Here is a 20421-nt window from a genome sequence, read left to right as displayed (position 1 = left end):
TGGTATTGATTATATTCTACCTAATTTTTTAGAATGGTTACGTTATGTTAACGTTTTTTAAAAAAATATCTCTAATTATTTAATTTTTTCAAATCTTTGTGCTTTTTCCTGAGTCAATTATGTCTTATTTTCAATTTTAAATTTCCTGCTATGCATTTACTTACTGGACTAGAAATTTTTATATTCCAAAATTGAAAAGTCATGGAATAAAAATTAGATATTCAGTTTATGTCTGACATTGGATGAAAAATACCCACAGAGAGAGAGGGGGGACAATGGGCTGTTTATTGTATTAGTCCCCAAAGTTTTATAACAACGCTTTCTTATTCTTTAACAACTTTGGAAACTTTTGGTTCATTTAGTTGAGAATTTAAACGTTTCAATCACTAATTGTAATCCACAGAAGGAGTAATTTTGGGTATGACCAATGTACTTATGCAATTAGTATTGAAAGCCAAGCAACTTTCAAGAATAAATTTTTACAACATGTAATAGGGAAAATAAAAATTACCAGCAAATATTATAGATCGTCTTGCTGTATGCATTAATAAAAGCGAAGCTTTTCTATAGTTCAGGTGGGTACATCTGTGCGTATTTGATAGATTGTTTGTCACTTTGTTATAAACCTTACCAGAATTTAGGAAAAGCTACCCTGTAAAGCAGAACCATATCGGTCTAGCGGTTAACGAGATCTTTGGTACAAACAAATACACAGAGATCCTAAGTAGTATAGCAAACTCTATTTGAACTAAAAGGTCAAAACTTCCATTAAGAATTATCACATAAAAAGTAAATCTAGGAATTTGCTTCTGATAAAATGATTTATGGTACAATTAGGCATACTATTTTAATAATATCTTGCTGCACGCTTTTGTTTCAGATAACATGATCCTTGTTTCCAAAATACTTTATAAAGGTGCAAATTTTATTAACAACTTTTTCTTTTTCTTTTGTTTTACATTTTTCTGGGTTAATGTCTTGCCCTACTTTGTAAATTATAATTAAAAGGATACTACTGCATAACATTTTTAATACATATATAAAACATTATTTGAGCCTATGCTCGTAATCAAACAACGCAACCTCCATCCGATCAAGCAAAGCCTTACCTCCTAGAGGTTGTCAAATGCATTTGTAAAGTTAAACTGCCAATAATTATTTTTAAGATAAGATATATTTTCAAATCAGTTTAGTTATAATAAAAATATTACATAACATTTACAGATATAATAAATCACATCAATAGTATGCTTTTCCTAATGTGTTATCTACGATTATTAGGCATTCCATAAACCAGAGGTGTATTGAATGGGGCCTTCAGTGTTAAAAATAATTACATATTAAAGTATTTACATATTTTAAAAAAGTATTATGAAAATTGATAAACATGAAATATTCAACTGTAAGCAGATCTTAATCAATTCAGTGGTTGGTAGAATATTGAGAAAGAGACTTGCTTAATGCGGTTTTATGTGTTAGCATAACTAATATTATATTTGGAAATTAATGAATTAGTTGCACATTCTTTTTAAAATGTTCAAGTAAGACAAAATAAATGACTGTACACTGAATATTCTTAAAAATTCAGTAGGTTGTCTGCAACTCTAGTGATAACAATGATTTCATATTCATTTATATTTTTGATAACTTTAACAGGTTGGTTATACTTGCATCTGTTGCAATTATTTTATAACATAATTTCTTAACTTGTATGATATAACTATCAGATTCATCGGATTTTTGGAATATCGATTCTCAGAACAACAAGGTACAATATTGTAAGCGAAGCATCTCCATAATCAAGTCTTAAAAAGTTAAGTAGGTCATTAAAAAATAGTATCTAGTATTTTTTCATCACATTTATATACAATTTAATTAGACTTAAAAATTAATATTCTGCTTATTAAGTTCTGACACTCTACAAGTGTTTATGTTCATTTGTCATAACGTCTAATTTTAGAGCTTTGCTTCTATGGATGTTGTCATCCTTTTTTTAAAAATAGTATTTATTATTTTTTTTTAATTGTGTGTTTATGGTCCATATGCGATATTAGGGAATTGCCGTGAAACCTTTTCTTTAAATCTTCTGACTTTTTAAATCATGATTTTAATTTACAAATGATTATAATAACTTTATAATAATTCTATTGACATTATATAAAAAGAAATTTATTTTTCTAATAAGCACAGGAATATTTTTCCTAATTCAGGCATTGAAATTACATAACTTTAACCCAGTTCAGTTAATGAACTCAATAATAAGTTTGAATGGATTATGTATGTATGTTACAGGGTAAGGCAGATCAACATTTATTTTTGCTTAATTGCGTCTGTAGATTGCTGAGAAAAGTGGCCGAACAATTGTTGGTTGGTTTTAGAATATTTATTTCATAAAAGAAACAATATACTACAAAGTAAATAAAATTAATGATTATTGTTTTGTTAGTATGTTAGGTTAAATTAGTACATTTTAAAGTAATACATTATTTAATAGTAATAAGATATTATTACAAAGTACTTGAAAATCATTTTTGAGTTAAAAGCACGTTCCTTTTTTAGATAATTGGTTAGTAATAATTAGGGTTGGGCCGGATATCCGGCCATTTTGCCAGTTAAAAAACATGACCGCGGCTAAACAAAATTATACAAAAATATTGCCCTAATTGATAAAGAATTATATATAGCGGATGCAGCTGCAGATTATCTACAATTTTGTCGGCTTAATACTATGATTGGCAGAGTTTTGTCTGAAAAAAAGGGGCTGGTGCGGCTGCCGAGCCCGTTAGTACTTTGTATGTGTGGTGTAGTGAGTGTATGGGTGCCTTGTTGATTTAATGAATATTTTCCTGTACTCTATATTAGGGTTAATATGTATGTTTGTTAATTCATATATACATCACAGTACAGACCTTAAATACCTTGTTTCCCTCTTAATTTATTTTAGTCGCCATGTCTTAGATTAGTGTGATCGTGACTTATAATATTACATGCCTCTAGAGGCCTCTGTGAGCACTTGATTGAAGGGACAAGGTATGAATAAATTCGACCGTCATCTTCCAATTGTTTTTCGAAGGAGTAAAATAATATTGTAGTTTGGGGATTTTTTTCCAGGAGCGAAATCTCTTGGGAGGGTGGACTTGGAGTTAACTTTCCCCAAAATAGCAATAAACATGTCTTGGACCTAAAATATTTGTAGATGAGAACTAAATCGGCCCAGCGGTTGAATGTAGTCACAAATAGACGTTTGTCTGTCTGTTGCAAACATTCATGGAATCTGAAAGAATAAATTTTTAAGGATTGAGCTGCAGTCTAATCAAACTCTAACTGAACATAATTATGCCAAACTTCACATTATCATTTAATTCCATTTTCAAAATTAGATTTTACAATTTAAATTTACAACTTTTCAGTTGGAATATGCGGAAATTTGTATTGCAAGCAGTATTTTTAAATAGATCAGCAACTATAATATATAAGTAACAGGATGTTTATCTGTCTTTGTGTGTTTATCTGTAGCGAAAGATCACGCTAACCACTGAACCGATATGGTTCTCCTTCCCAGTGAATTTACCTTTCCCATCGAACTAAAGTAAACACTAAACGGTCGACTTTTCCCCTCCCTCTCTCCCTCCTTAAATAAATTTACTATTAAGTGAAGACGAAGAATGTCCCTCAATGACGTCATAAATGAGGGATGAGGAGATAAGAAGTGCGAAAAAAAACCCCTAAATAGAGATGTATAATCCCTCGTTTTTATGACGTAACATACTGATTTTTTGAGTGGCTTTCTTCGTCTTCCTATTAAGTACTTAAAATTGTTCATATTTAACTATAAATGTTTTGGTGGAATGGAGTTACAAACCTTTAACCCTTCCAAATGCAATGAATCATTAGACTTGCAGGTATGCCCCTCGAGGCCTCTATAGATACTTGAGGAGGGGATGGGATGGGGGGTTTGAACTCAATAAAACAAATTTTTATTTTAGGACACAACCCAATCTGTCCCGATTTTGTATCACTTTTGAAAAGTGCGATTCCTGTGACGTCATATAAAAAGGGAAGGGGGGAAGAAAATCTCTTCCCTTTTCTCCCATCTCTTTTGAAGAGATTTTCTTCCCCCCTTCCCTTTTTCTTTTCCAAAACGTATATGACGTAACTGGAATCGCACTTTTCAAAGTGATACAAAATCGGGACAGATTGGGTTGTGTCTTATTTTAGATTTAAAAAGAAAGAAAAAAAAGACGGAGGATTTTTTTTTTGGGGGGGGGGGTAATTTTTTTTTATATTAGTGGGAGGGTGGGGGTATCCTCCCCCAAATAGCTATAAACCTTCCCAGGACCTATGAGAAGCTAAGAGAACCATATAAAATTCAGCGGTTAGCGAGATTATTCGGCACAGACAGACACACACACATACACACATCCTGTTACATGATGTGCTTTTATTGAATTCGATTATTGAATCAACCTACAAACAAACTATTACTATAATAATAAAAAAAAAACATTTGCCTACATCAAAGCCCTTGGCCAGACAAAACACAAAGAAAAATTGTGAAAAGATTATATTAAATAGAGAGTCGGATTAACAAAAGATGTTTTAGAATAGATGCACAATAGTAGTTTTAATTGGGTCCAAAATTCATTGCCCTTTTAAGAGTAGATAGATAGACAACCAACTCTTTGATTGCACGACCATTGTCTGGAAGTCGCGCATCTGACATATCAGCAGTATGAATCATTTTTAACATCTTTAGTTATGAAGCTGTGATGAGCGAAGACGATCGGTTGCGCTACGTGTTGAGTAGTGATTATACGAAGATGATTAAAGTCCCTCCACAGATTATGACAGCATACGATAAAATAGCAAATGAGAGGCCAGCATAAATTTTACCATTGGACAATTACTGTGTATACTGACCTCTCATTGGCTATTTTATCGTATGACGTCATAATCTGTGGATGGACTTTAATCATCTTCCGATTATACAGTTGCTATGCTTTCTTAATCGTACCTATTTGTTACAGGAATTATCATGCAGAGTTTAAACTCGATAGGATAATTTATCATGTCTAAATTAACCATAAGAGCTATCAGTTACAGACTTTTCAAAACGTATGCTTTTATGTTTGGAAATTTAGGATTTTAAACTGTACACACGAACGTAAATGTGAAAATGTAAATGTCAATGAGAAAATATGTCGTATGCTCAATGTCCTTCTATTGTTTAATCCTATTGGATTAAGAACTGGCAGAGAGATAATCTCAGATGATTAGTGAGTAAGTCACTGAAACAGATTAAAGGGCATTTCCTAAAACTTTATTTTCGCCAACTTTCCATAGAAGTGCATTGAATTTGTCTGAAAATTTACCCTATAATATAAACCTTTCTCTTTATTTTCTTTTATTTTAAAATACTAATATAATTTTTTTTTTTCTGACTTTTTCAATTTTCTCCTTTGGTTTTTCTTCAGCAGGAAGGGAGGGGACATTTGGCTGTTTATTGCATTAGTCCCCAAAGTTTTATAATAACAATAACATTTTCTAATTCTTTGGTTTAACAACTTTTATTTTTATGAAATTTTGGTCGTATGGTTAATTAAGTTGAATATCCAAACGTTTCAACCATTAATTGTTATCCACAGAAAGGGTATTTTTTTGTATCATCATTGTGGATGTACATCAATTTATCGGCCATTGTCTTATCCCTTTAGATCCCTGATTCTTCATACCCAATATTTTCCCCTCAATTTTTCAATCTCTGAACCAGTTTGACCCCAACACTCATCCTGCTATTAAGAGTAACCAGAGAAAACTTTAGAATAATTACAACACCGCCGAACTTAACTGTAGCTTAAAATTTTGATAGCTACTGGGTTATCAATTTTAGAGAAGCTTTACATTGATACCGGGATGGTTTTAGGCTATTTTAATTTTAATATTTTAAGTCTCAGGATGATTTTAGACTATTTTCTTCCCTTATCTAACCCTTCGAATACAAAGATCCTGAATGTGCGCAACTGTAAGTCAAGAAAATAAAAAATCCAATATTTATCTACCATATTGAAATTACCATTAGGCTAAAGTAAAATTTTTAAGGCTATACAATTAGGGAGTAGGGTTTTTAAAATTATAAAGGAATCTCTAAGGTTTGGAAACCTTAACCCTTTGTCTACATCCTAATGTCTTTACAGTTTAATTTAGTAAATAAAAATTTTGAATGCATTTTACAAATGTTCTATAATCTATGCGCCGTCAAAAAAAAGGCATAAATAGCTACCTAGCCATTCATATAATTTTTCTAAGATGTTAAATAGAACAAAATGAGAAACAGAGATTAATATAAATTTATTTTAATCATGCAATGTTGGTATGACTTAAAACTTTTGAACTTGTTTTTGAGATATTTACTCTATAAGATTTATAGAAAGTTGAATTAAAGATATATGGACTATTTTTTAACAATACATAAGCAAACACAGAATAATTAAATCAATGAAAATAATTCCCTGTCTTTGATTCGGATGCCCTACTAGTATAAACATGAAACGCTGGCAGAGAAAGTGTATTTTAACACAGGGATACAGATATGGGAAAATGGTAGGTTGATTTTTAGTTATTAATATAAATTATAAAAATACTGCAATTTGGGGTTAAGGTGGTATTAACCGCCCCCCTTCCTAAAAAAAGTTTGTCTAAATTTACCCAATATTTTAAAAATATAACAGATTTCAGGTGGTGCCATTTTACCCCCATTTCCTTCCAAAGATGAATTACACCCCTTTTGAGATTTTTACCAACTCTAAAACAATAAATTAGAGGTCCTTGGTCTAAAAATCTGAAGCTCTTACAAATTATAAATAAACAAGGATGACAACATCCATACGTAGCGAAGCACAAAATTTTGTGGATGGGACTGACCGTCATGGTTGTTTCTTCAAACGACGTGAAATTTAATTTTGATATCTTTAACTGAAAAAAATTTGAAAATCGGACTAAAAACACCAAAGATATGTGGGAAAATGTAAAAAATATAAAAATAGCCAGAAACCTGCAAAAAGGCAGTCTGACCGTCATTATTGTTTTCTCCAAACGAAGGAAAATTTAATTTTGATATTTTTAACTGAAAAAATTTTGAAAATCGGACCATAAACACCAAAGATATGGGGGAAAATGTAAAAAATATAAAATAGCCAAAAACCTGCAAAAAGGCAGTCTGACTGTCATAGTTGTTTTCTTCAAACAATGTGAAATTTGATTTTGATATGTATAACTGAAAAAATTTTAAAAATCGGATCATAAACACCAAAGATATGGGAGAAAATGTAAAAAATATAAAAATAGCCAAAAACCTGCAAAAAGGCAGTCTGACCGTCAATATTGTTTTCTCCAAACGACGGAAAATTTAATTTTGATATCTTTAACTGAAAAAATTTTGAAAATCGGACCATAAACACCAAAGATATGGGGGAAAATGTGCAAAATTAAAAAAATAGCCTAAAACCTGCTAAAAAGCCGTCCGACCGCCATTGATGTTTTATAGTTAATTGTGCTCCTTAATGATGGGAATGTTGTCAAAAAATTTCAGAATCCTATCTTTTATAGGAGCTGAGTAAATCCCATTTCCCCCATAGCGTTACGGACTGACTGACGGACTGACGGACGGACATAGTGAATTATAGAGTAGCTTCGCTACTAATAAATATTCTAATATAGAAAAACCGCTCGTTTTTAAGGAGGGGATCGGTTCGAATCTCGGCCCGACACCACGTAAAAACTAAAGACGTTTCAAATGGTTCCTTTTGCTGCTATGTCAGGTAAGCGACACAAATTGTTAGAGTAGGGGGAATGCCTTTGCCCAAAACAGACGCGACTGACTAACATGCACAGTTAGGACTTCTAAGAAAAGGTCGTGCAATCAAAGGGTTGGTTGTCTGATGGGCTAATTATTAACCTAAAATATAAATTAGTTGTGAGGTAATTAATCTTCCATTGATATATCCCTGTTTTCCTGGTAATAGGGCAGGCTGAATGCATCAGAGGAACCATTAGTAAAGTGTATCTAATGTGGATGCTTTCTAGGCGAGTAATCTAATGCATCAAACATTTATTAAAATATATTTTGTTTTAATTATAAGGAAAGACTATATATATGCTATGATTTTACATGTGCTTATATTTGATAAAAAAACGCCCAACAAATCAGTCAGACAAACAAGAATTAACAAATTAAAAGTGAAAAAGACATTGATATTCAATATTTTTTAGAAGTTTAGAAAAAAATCCGTAAAAATTTATCCCAAATAGATATAGGAGAAAAGCTACTGTGAAAATACGATGAAACCTGCAAATTCGTTTTCTTTCTATGATCCAAAGTTTTGATTATAAAAATACTTCGCTTATAACATTATACCTAACCGTCCTTCGAATCAATATTCAAAAATCAAGTGAAAGGCATGATTATATCTTTATAAAAAAATCATGATTTCCAAACCCAATAACCATTATGTTTAAATTGGACATATAAACTTTAATTTTAGAATTGCTACGCTTTTTTAAAATTGTAACTAACTAATACAGGAATTATCGTGCCAAGTTTTAAATTTGTAGGGTAATTATAAAATGCTTAGATTAACAATGGGAAATGCTGTACGGACCGATCATTAATATAGAAAAGCCTCCATTTTAACACAAGCTTATCATTTGATTTAAAAGTAAAACATATTGTTTAATCAATAATGATATAATTAGTGTAAGTTTGATTTTAGCAAAGCACTTAACAGAACAATTTACAATTTCATATTTAAAGTTCTAAATACTTTTCATCTTTCATATGTAATACAAATAACTACTCATTCTACATGGACTTTAATAACTAATAATTTAAATATGAATGTTTATGTGTTTATTAAAGTAAAGAATTGGTAAACAAGGATATCAACATCCATAAAAGAGAAGCTCTCAAATGGCAAGACAAACAAATATTAACATTTGCAGAGTTTCATTACTGAATAAGCTTAATATACATATCTAATTTTAGACAAAAATTAAAGTAAATTTGTTGAAAAATTGCTTAAGTAATGTTACAGGACATACTTACATTTTTAGGACGGGTAGGATAATTTATCACATGAAAAATTGTTATAAAAAAGTAAAAGATCAGCATCTTTTAAATGGACGTTTGAAATCGATAGGACAAATCTAACATGTCTAAATAAACGAAAAGGATGGACGTATGGACAGACCGAGCTTGATTATAAAAAAGCTTCGCTTTTAAATAACACAAAGCTTTCTGGCCATTCATTAAGAACCACACATGAAATATTACATTTAGAGGTTGGAAAAATTAGTGCCCCCTCCCTTTAGTTCTCCTCCCTCCAATTTATCTACTCTATCAAGCCATGATTTATAGTCCAGGGTTCTTTGTTTGTTTGTTTGGAAATAGACTTAGAAAGTAAATTTGCAATAGGTGAAAGGGATAATACCTATAGTAAACTACACTTAAATGTAGACGATTATATCCGATAGAACGGAGAATTCAAAGAAAAAAAATGGTTTTTTTTGAGTTTTAAAAGTGTCATAAAATATTTAACATGTGACGTCATAAAAATGAGGGATGAGAGGAGAAGTGGGAAAGGAAACCCCTTAAAAAGAGATAGATCTATTGACGTCTCTCGGCTCATTATTAGCTCACTTTGTATAGCTTCGATACAATGTGTAATACAATATAATTATCATATTTTTTTAATAAAAAATTACTGAAAATGATTGCTTAAAACAAAATATGTTTTCATGTCTTAAAATAGCCTTATTAAAAATAGGCTGAAAAACGTTTTAACTATTAAAATTAGTATGTTTTAAAGTGAATATGGATAGAAATTCATATGAACATATGGAGAGAGAGACATATAGTCAGATATATGGACAAACATACAGAATGACAGACATATGGAGATATAGAAAGATAGACATATGGACAAACATAAAGAATGACAGATATATGGAGATATAGAAAGATAGACATATGGACAAACAGCATATAGATAAACAAATAGACATTATTCTACTTTACATTATAAATAGAATTTTAAAATATATATTGTACAACATATACTCTTCTATATATTATCTGATAAAATGTAATTATCGTGCTAATGCTTTGGTCCAGAAGTTTCCCAACTAGGAGGATAAACAGGCACTACTACTGCCCAGGCCAAAAACAAAACCAGAGATAATTATGTTCATAACTAGCGCAGCAACAACTAACAAACTAAAATTTAGATTAGATAATTATATTAAGCTTAAATGAAGGTAAAAATTATGTTATACAGAATAAATAGAAATATATTAACATCAAGGACGTCCACGCTTTTTTTTAGGGAAGGGGATAAAATATATTTTCTAAAATTTTTAGTGGGGGTGTGGTTAAAATCAGGGGTGTCAAAGCTTGTGGAGCGTAAACAAACCTAATGCGTAGTGAAAAACTGTGTATAGGCTATATTATCTTAGTGACGCACAGAATGCTACACCCTAGTTACAGAGTAGCTTTGCTACAGATAAGTTTGAACTCTTGGTGTTGTTTTGAAATTGGATGAAGACAGAGAGGGCTTTTAACTTTTGTAAAACCTTTTAGAAATACCATTTTCAACATTAGCTCAACTTTATAAACACAACTACTATACACACAAGGTGATCAGAGGTAGGGTGACTCAAGAAAATAATGGAAACACCAAGGCTATTTTGCTGGAAAATGGGGGTTGCGAGGGTGTGTGAAAAGTGGTCTAAATTTTTAACTTCCCCTTATAAAGATTTCAAGGAGTGGCAGCAAAATAATGTTTTAACCCCCGTGAAGTTTTTAATCATACATGAAAATTTTCTTGGGGGGGGGGGGGGGGGGATTGCAATGATGCATACAGTTACACCCCTCTCCTCCCCCACGTGAACGCTTATGGTAGAAAAAATACTACAAAAAGATAATTGTGATAACCCAATTTGGAATTTTCAGCATTAGGCTAAAATTATGAACACTCATATTTTTTATTAAATCACAGCAACTCTATTACTTTCTATGTATGGCCCTCTTATGGTACACGAAAATTGATTGTTGACGGATTTAAATAATTCAAGAAAGTAATTTTAAAAGCAATATTTCAAACCTTTTAATTTAATGTTTTTCTTCTTGTAGATTGCTTACGTAGGCAATTGTTGATTTTTGAAAATTTATATTAAAATAACATATATTTTTCTGTTCTTTGGGCAATAAAATTTTAATTTAAGTTTGTAGTTAAAAATGTAACCATAAAATGTCCGCAGCAATCTATCTCTACCTGGGCGTAACTGTTAAACTTGGAAACTTAAGTTTACTTGGAATTATTTTTAAAGTTATACTCTTCTGCACATTAAAGCAGTTACACGCGGCTTAAACCCTAGCATTAAGGAGAGGTCTTTATACGAAAGGCCAAACACCATCCCCAAGACTTTGTTTAAGAAATCAAATATATTAAAACAAATCCGGGACCTATGTGAAACCTCTCTAAAATCAAAACTTTTCTAATTGGGTCAGCAATAATTTTACCAAAAAAAAGTTAAATCCATTTTCTTGAATTAAGGAGTTAATGTTAATTCTTCTTATGTTGAATTAATAGCAGCACAATAGTTTAACAGAGCCCTCAGGTTTTGTATCCTTGGAGACTTGTATTTTAATCCTGGTATTTGCATAACCATTTAAACATTTGCCATACCCTTGCCCCAGACAACTTTCTTTTATAATTTATTCTAAAGGCATGTGGCAGAATTTTTTTAAAAAAATTACACAGTTTTTTTATCACTTATAACAAATTAATTTCAAATTATGCGCAGCATTTGTGCTATATATTTCATATAAAATTTCATTATTAAAATTGTAGAGTTTGATATTTTTAATTATTTAATTTGTGTAATATGATTATAAACAAAATTAAAAATTGAATTAAATTAATCTTCATGTTTTAAAGTTTATAACTTTCTTGCCTTTAAAGAACTAGTTTTGGTTAGTAATTTTTATATGAAAATAGTTTTATACTATAAAGCCTTTATTTTGAATATTTTTTTTATACATGCTCATAAAATATTTCTTCTCTTAAGGCTTATTCTCCCCCCCCCCCCCCCCCCCACTGCCCTATTATCACATGCACGCCCCAGTTATAAAGCACAGTGACCTAGATAATAAACATTTGATTTAGATATTTTGCAAAATGATGTAATAAAGCAGGCAATAAAAATTGTAAATTCTAAACTCCGCCACTGAATTCTCAACTAACTAAAACTCTTTTAAAATTGTAAAGCTTTGTTCCTGCATTAAAAAGGGCTATAAAGTAGATTGTTGGCGCTCTACAAACTAATCCTCAAAAGCAATTATGGTAAATGGACATAATAGTCCCCCCCCCCCCCTCCTAGGAAGTACGACTTTTCTTTTCCCTTTTCTACTCTATAATTCTAAATGCCCGTCCGTCTGTCCGTAATAGACAAAGAGAAGGAAACGTAATTTTCTCGGCTCCTATTCAAGATACACGTCAGTCAAAACTAAATTTCCCGTTGTTCTGAGCATCTAGTATGGAATTTACTTTGACCGTCAGTCTGTCAGTTATCAAACAAAATATAGATATTATAAATGTAAAAAGGTTTCATAATTTTTTCTCCAATAAATATATTCTTTAATTTATAAATGCTTTTTGAATCTCCTTGTCTGTATTATTATCTATGATTTAATGCTTCGCTCCTTCTGTTTGTTGTCATCCTTGTTTTTAACTTTTTCTCGTGTATTTTTATGTATCAATGTATACTTTAAAATGTGTTATATTTTCTCGGAAAGAAACGGACATTTTCGAGGAAGAAAGGGGACAATGAGCTGTTATTACACTAGTCCCCAAAGTTTTTAATAACATTTTCTTATTGTTGTCACAACAACTTTGTGACTTTTTATGAATTTTAATTGGTCGATTCACAAACGTTTTTAACTAATAATCTACAGAAGAGGGAATTTTGTGTAGCATCATTGGGGATTTAAATCAATTTATCGGGCATTGTCTCATCCCTTTAGATACCTGCATTTTTGTCCTAGCAGGGACGTAGGGATTGTAACGACTTTTACCTTTAAGCTTCACATTAAAACAAAACTCTTTGTTTTAGCTGTTCAAGAGATTCTCCGAAACATACAATCAACCAACTACTTTGTAATATAAAAAGTGACAATGAATTGGATTATTTCACATTAAAATAAATCTTTTCGCAAAGATAACTGAATTGTAAATTATCCAGCAATTTGCAAATTCCAAGTCATTAGAAAAAGTAAATGTGAATTCCTGGATCATTTTAGATGTATTTAAATCTGTCTCTGCAAGATAACAAGTGGGGATGGGGGGGGGGGGGGGTAGAATTGCAGAATTCTAGGGATAGGAAAATCTAAAAAATATAATTATTCTTGATTCCTATGGTTTGTAACAATTTAACTCTAAACATTACGCTGGTTATAGAAAGAGGGGTAATTTTTTAAATACAAATTCAAAGCATTGACTGTTTTATTTTATTGCCGATAAATGCAGTTTCGAGTACTTCGCTTAAGAAAAAGCTGCTAGTTATTTGTCAAACATAGCTAATATTAATGTAGAAATTAGTTTTGATTTGGTCTGTTTGTAGCCAAATTACTAATAAACAATAGAGAGATATTTGGCTGAAGTTTCTACCGATTTAAAAAAAAATACAGATACAAATTGCCTCAAGATATTGAAATGCAGGTTAAAAAAAATTAAATGCCCATTGCCCTATGCCTATATTCCTGACAAAATGGACAAAATTTAAATCTAAATTGAGTTGGTGAAACCTAATTCTAAATTCACAGGATTAATAGAGCAATGTGAACCATAATATATTATGTCATTTACAATGTGAAATTTCCACAAAATGGAGTTATGAATGAAAATTTAAATGTTATGGTTGTTAGAATTGTGTTGTAATACACAAAAGGTTCTCTGTGCATTTTAAATTAATTGTAAATCTTAATTGAGAAAATCAAGACTTTTACTGTATCATATAATTTCTATAATTGTTTTGTACAAAATAATAATGAATTATAAATGTACTAGTTGCTTCGACCCTCTAGGGGAGGACGTTGGAGGTCAGGAAAATAGCCTAAAACCATACATAGACATACAAAAGTTCCCCTTCAAATTACAACACATTTGAACCAGCAACCTACGGGATCTCAAGCTTAAGACCAAAAACCTTACTGCTTTATATAATACTAGTGGATAAGCCCCTAGAGGTCTCTAGGGGATGGTTTTTTTTTTTTTTGGGGGGGGGGGGTGTTCCCCTCCTCATTTTTTATTTTATTTAAAAAAATTGTTAACATTTTTTTTTTTTTGGGGGGGGGTATATTTGTTTTTCTAGGGGCGTTTTCTACTGGGAGGGTGGTGGTACCCTCCCCCCAAATAGTTATAAACCTTCCCCGGACCTGTGAGAAGCTACCCTGTTAAGGAGAACCCGATCAGCGAGATCCTTCGGTACACACAAACAGACATCCTGTTACTTTATTGTAAGGATGATAAGATAATAACATTTTAAAGGAAAAGCAATATTTATACATGTAGCTCTTTTTCGAGCCTATTCAAAAAGACGTCATACAATACAAATGACCTATGATAGTCCAATACACATGCAGACTAAATTACAAATGGCAGGCCAGTATACATTTTTATTGACCAATAGTAGGCCAATATGACGTCATTTTTATAGGCACTATATTTGAGTTGAAAAATAGATAAAAACAAAAAATAACATAAAAAAGTATATACAAATCAACAAGAAATTTTTCATTAACATTTATGTTAAAATGTTCAATTTTCAGGTCTAGAGGTAGCTGGACAATGTCACTCCTGTTTATCTAAAGACAATACCATGTTTGTTTTGGAATCTACTAAAGAACTCACGTAAGTATGCATGTAACCTGCGACCGTGGCTCAACTCGTCGTCGGAAAGGTCATAGTTTTGAATCTTGGCCAGACACAGCATCATAACTAAAGACGTTAAAATTGGTTGCTACTGCTTTGTTAAGATTAGGGGGAATGCCTTTTAGGCGCATTTAATTACCATGCACAGTTAGGACTTCTTAGACAAAGGTCCTGCAATCAAAGGGTTGGTTGTCTGTTAAATGTACTTAACCTAATATCCTTTGGTGTTAAGAGTATCGAATCCGATTACAAGCTGATGATGCTCTGGTTTCTCTAGATGATCACTTAAAAATCGAAGGAGAATCACGCCCTTAAGAAGTTATAATAATAAAAATTTGCATGTGGGGTTTGTCGAGTTCTCGTGACGAAGAATACTTAAAATAGTTTCTAAAAACTAAAATTTAGCTCATTTTTGTTTTTACATTTCACGTTTTAGAAAAAATGTGAATAATATAATTTAGTTTAACATATCAAACATTATTCTTAATTCAAAAAGACATTAATTACAAAACAATATTATAATTACGGTATAATTTCTAAACTATTTTTAAGGTGTGGAGGAGGATGTTCCTATAGCGATGGAAATGACAAGTAAGGTTCTTTTTGAAAATTATAGTAAAACATAAGAGGAGGAATGGGTTATATAACTGTATGTCCCCATCCCAAGGAATTTGTGCCGAATCTCAATTGGGTCTTTGTAAATTAAACAAGGGTGTCGAGAATACTAACACAGCCAAGTAACAGAAAACAGTTTGCTAGTAGACAAAAAAGGCCCTTGGAAAAGGGAGGCAGGAAGTTTTCTGTAAATACATCTATACTATAGATGGAGTGGGGACAAAACACCTAATTTAAAAATACCTAATTTAAAAATGCCTAATTTTATAAATGTCTAATGTGACAAAACACCTAATTTATAAATACCTAATTTAAAAACGTCTAATTTAAAAATACCTAATTTTAAAAATGCCTAATGTGACAAAACACCTAATTTTAAAAATGCCTAATTTTATAAACACCTAACTATAAATACCGAAGTTTAAAAATACCTAATTTTAAAATACCTAATTTAAAAAAACCTAATTTTAGGCATATCTTAAAACTGTTGTTGAACATATTAAACCGGCAGCTACGCCCCCTAGAGTCCTCTAGAGCGGAGGGGAATTCAATAAGTGTGTGGGGGGGGGAGGGGGTTACAACCCCCTTCCAAAATTTCAAAATATATTTTGAAATAGAAAACTGGACGGACGTACGGACGGACCGACCCTAATTATAGATAAGCTTTGCTTTTGAAAATAAAATTTTATGATTAGTTTGTGGCACCTCACATGACTCATGAGAAATAAATTAATTAGTAAAATAAAAGAAAATGAATTTTTATTGGTTTTTTCCCTAACATAAGTAGCCGTAGTGTCGCTTTCTTGGGGGGTGATAGTTGACCTGACCATCCCCCATTTTAGTTCTAGTTTTATAAAGAAAGATTAAAGAAATATAAAAAACGGGGGGAGGAGGGGGGGGGGATTTTTTGAAAGGGCGATTTCTCATTGGAAGGTGTTGGTAACCTCCCCAAAAGCGTTTTAAACCATGAACTACGGGAAGCTTCATTGTAAAGATGAACCATATTGGTTCAATGACTAGGGAGATCCTCCAGTCAATTGTATTAATGTTATCAAAATTTTAATATTTTAGTGAAAAAAATAGATATTTTAGAATTAGGTATTTTTAAATTAGGCGTTTTTAAAATTAGACATTTTTAAAATTAGGTATTTTTAGTTAGGCATTTTTAGTTAGGCGTTTTTAAATTAGGCATTTATAAATTAGGCATTTATAAATTAGGTGTTTTTAACGTAGGTGTTTTTAACATTAGGTATTTTTAAACTTAGGTGTTTTTAGTTAGGCATTTTTAAATTAGGTGTTTTGTCCCCACTCCCTATAGATCTGTTGTTTGAAATATCATTTAACGGTATTTACAATGCACTAAAGGTACGTAAAAAAATATATTTCTTTTTCAGATATTGTTTTGCAAAGGCTTATGAAGTGTTGGTTGTACCTGCAAATTGTGATACGACATCAACTACTTCAACAACTACAACAACGACCACTACTATAACAACAACAACAACATCTACAACTACAACATCAACCACTACAACTACGACTACAACAACTACTAAAACAACAACTACAACAACGACAACTACTAGAACTACGACAACAGCCACTATATCAACAACTACAACATCCACTACGACAACTACAACCACCACGACAATTACAACAACAACTACGACTACAACAACAACTACTTCAACTACAACCACCACAACTACAACAACAACTACTTCAACGACAACATCCACCACGACAACTTCAACAACTACGACTACTACAACGACCACCACTACAACTACGACTATTACAACGACCACTACAACTACTACCACAATGCCTGCAACAACAACTACAACCGTCTTTCTTGGGTGGGCACCATTTTCAGCTGAGTGGCCAAATACAACAACAACCGAGGGTACCACAGCTGTGGTTAATAAAAATCAACATTCAACAATAGAATGGGCTCCATTTGTGTAATATTTATTGTAGTTTTAAACCTGTAAGTTAAAATCTATTTATATAAAGTATGTAAATACAGCTAGTATTAAAATAATTCAGTATTTAATTATAAAAATTTAAGATTTTTGTTTAAAACTAATTGGTAAATAGAAATATGAAACAGCACGATTTAGCGTTCTCAAGTAAATAAAACCATTTATAATAGCACACCTAAACACTCCATCTCTTTAGCTAGAAAATCAGATCCTCAAGGAATATAGAATTTCTATTACTTAAAATCTTGCATTGACCTCATAGATAAGTATCAGGATGTGTGTGAGTATGTGTGTGTATTCGTGTCTTCAGTGAATTATCTCGCTAACTATTGGACCAAAATGGTTCTCCTTAACAGTGAAACTATTTATAGGCTCATGAAAGTTTTAAAAGGCTATTTTGGGGGAGAATAACTCCCCCTTTTACTACCTAAAAATTAAATCAAATAATAGTTATCACCCCCTTTCCCCTCAGAAATGTGCCACTATATATCTCTGGTGGCGCAGCCACTAGCAATAAACAAAATTCTTAAATTTTGGAACATTTATTCTAGATAAAATAACTATATAAAAACTATTAAAATAAAATAACAATATTTCTATAATCTCACAACTTTAACATGTCAACATGAATAAAAACGTTGTCATAACAAATGTGTTTAAAAAGAGTAGTTTGGTCGGTGTACCATCATATCCGTTGAATAGCCAATCATAAATATATATCAAAATAAGCACATAATTATATAAAGATATATACATCTAGTATCATATTAAATCCAAAATCAGATCAGTTACCCTTAAAAATAATTCCTAATAGCCCAATGTGAAAATCAATTTATAATGTTAAAATTAATCTATGATAATTGGTATGTGAAAAAATTGGCGTTTTTCAAAAAAATAGCTATTGATATTTCTGCGGTAATGATGGATAACCAGTTTTGTCATAAATATTCAAAGCTCAAAAATACATAAATGTGTTTGAAAGCATAATCAAAAATTTGTAAATTTTCACATAGTAATTTTTTTTAATATAACAAATTTATCTTAAAATTAGAAGGGAAAATTTTATCAAAAAGGAACTATTTTGCCCAAGACCTTATATCAACATAAGAAAGTTGTCATACTATAAATTGCAATAATACCAATGTTTGGTAGATATTGGTTTTTAATAGTAAGGCTGGTCGTTAATATGTAAGAAAAAACCAGAAATCAAAAGTTTGGTGCTCTGTATAATTGTATAACCCATAATATTTGTTTAATGTATGTAATATTCAAGAAAACTTGCAAAAAGTTTAGGACAAAATAGTTTTTATTTTGATGAAATATCCCTTCCTTACTTTTTACATAAATCATTACATAAATGTTTGATTTAATTTCTGAAAGTTTTTTTGTCATTTCTAAATTGGAATGTATAATCTTAAGTAATTGTTAAGGTTTTAAATGAAATACTGTATCGTAAATATTAAAATAATTATCTAATTATAGTAAATATGGCTATTTTTAAATCTAAACCCAAATATGAAGTAAATTCTTTATATAATATACGTCATTGAAAGCGGCCTGCAATTATTAGAATCAAAGTCAAAGTTTAGATTGCGAAAGTGCGAGAAAAATATTTTTGTAAACTTACTATAAGCAAATATTTTTTTTTTTTTGTAGGCCGATTACAATATCAAATAGTTGCCGTTTCTAATATAAAATTAATAACCTCATACTTCGTTCTAGATTCATTTTTTTTCAAGCAATTTAAATATTTTTTTTGTGTTCTATAATGATCATATATATTTTATGTAATGAATAGTAGTTTAAGACCAGTTTTGGCATAGTTGATCTATTTGCATTGTTTAACTATTGGCATGGAATATAGGCATTTTTTTATGTAAAGAAAAAGGTTTTAACTATCTGGAAAAAAAACTTTAGCTTTAATTGGACATAAAAAGGATGTTTCAAAGAGTTGAGAGAATGGCACTAAATTTGTATAATGTTTCAACTTAATTTTTAAGATGAAGTATTGTCTTTAAAAAAACTGCATTATACATTTTATTTTTCAATAATACTATATTCAAATAAATTATTGATCCTTTTTTTCCAGATACAAAATCTTTTTTTAATTTGTTATATATTATTTTTGTTGACTATTATGATTAACAAAATCAGAATGAATTTCCTCCTCATCAGTCTCCTCGTGGAACTCTACAAGAACAGTTGTCTGACTAGTAGTATCATCATTAACATCTTCAGCAGTCTTTAAAACTAACTTCTCTTTTATAGTAACAGTAGTTGTATCGTTGTATGTATTATCTACGGCCTCATTAATATGGTTATTACTTTTCTTGCTTATGGCAGCTTTATTGTCATTTATGGCAAATTTATTATTTATACAAACAGCACCATTTACTTCATTCTTTCCGTTGCAAAGTATGGCAGGTGTTACACTTTTAGATTCATTTCCAGTGGTTGCGTCCTCATGAGATGAAAAGACGCCAGATTCAGGTTCTTCACGGAATGTATGGAGGCTGCTCCTGGAGGCCTCCTCGGACCCATAGCTGGCGGAGAGTTGGGTAGTTGTCGGGGCAGGGGACTGCAGCATGTTGATGCTGTCGGGGTTCAGATCACTTAAAGAGCTCTCCCTGAAACAAAAATTAACTTACTTTGCAAGAAGTTTATGTTTAAAAATTAAAATATAAAAAGAAATCTGACATTGTAAAATTGATACATAATAACTAAGTAATGGAAGCTAAACTTTTTAGAGCACATTATGCGTATAACAACAAATTTTGGAAATATCAATACTGAGACTCTACAAAGTGTCCGAAAAAAATGAGCCGTGTGACGTC

General features: G+C 31.1%; 2 protein-coding genes across 2 annotated transcripts in view; one reads left to right on the top strand and one right to left on the bottom strand.

Annotated features, from left to right (window-relative positions):
* Positions 1-1549: 1549 nt before the first annotated feature.
* On the top strand, positions 1550-17686 carry LOC145324029 (uncharacterized). The gene is made up of 4 exons (XM_080166662.1): positions 1550-1656; positions 14882-14963; positions 15537-15575; positions 16994-17686. Exons 1-4 carry the CDS (start codon positions 1617-1619, stop codon positions 17568-17570), a joined length of 738 nt encoding a protein of 245 aa, XP_080022788.1. The 5' UTR covers positions 1550-1616; the 3' UTR covers positions 17571-17686.
* A 1979-nt stretch (positions 17687-19665) lies between these two features.
* Positions 19666-20421, bottom strand: part of olf186-M (Ki-ras-induced actin-interacting protein-IP3R-interacting domain olf186-M) — a 46739-nt gene continuing 45983 nt past the window's right edge. The window contains exon 15 of the mRNA XM_080166654.1: positions 19666-20214. Coding sequence (XP_080022780.1) covers positions 19707-20214 — 508 coding nt within the window. The 3' untranslated portion in view covers positions 19666-19706. The remainder of the gene's footprint in view (positions 20215-20421) is intronic.

The sequence above is a fragment of the Acartia tonsa genome, chromosome 1 (assembly GCF_053477335.1).
Source record: "Acartia tonsa isolate MP-2025a chromosome 1, ASM5347733v1, whole genome shotgun sequence".
Classification (NCBI taxonomy): domain Eukaryota; kingdom Metazoa; phylum Arthropoda; class Copepoda; order Calanoida; family Acartiidae; genus Acartia; species Acartia tonsa.
Note: the sequence above shows the minus strand (reverse complement) of the source record. Positions and strands in the feature narration are given on the sequence as shown.

What these genes read in the sequence shown, in the direction of transcription:
- LOC145324029 (XM_080166662.1), top strand. Translation starts at nt 1,617, where the DNA reads ATGATTTCATATTCATTTATATTTTTGATAACTTTAACAG. An exon ending in ATTTTTGATAACTTTAACAG is followed by an intron (nt 1,657 to 14,881) that starts GTTGGTTATACT and finishes TTCAATTTTCAG; the next exon opens with GTCTAGAGGTAGCTGGACAA. An exon ending in GAATCTACTAAAGAACTCAC is followed by an intron (nt 14,964 to 15,536) that starts GTAAGTATGCAT and finishes ACTATTTTTAAG; the next exon opens with GTGTGGAGGAGGATGTTCCT.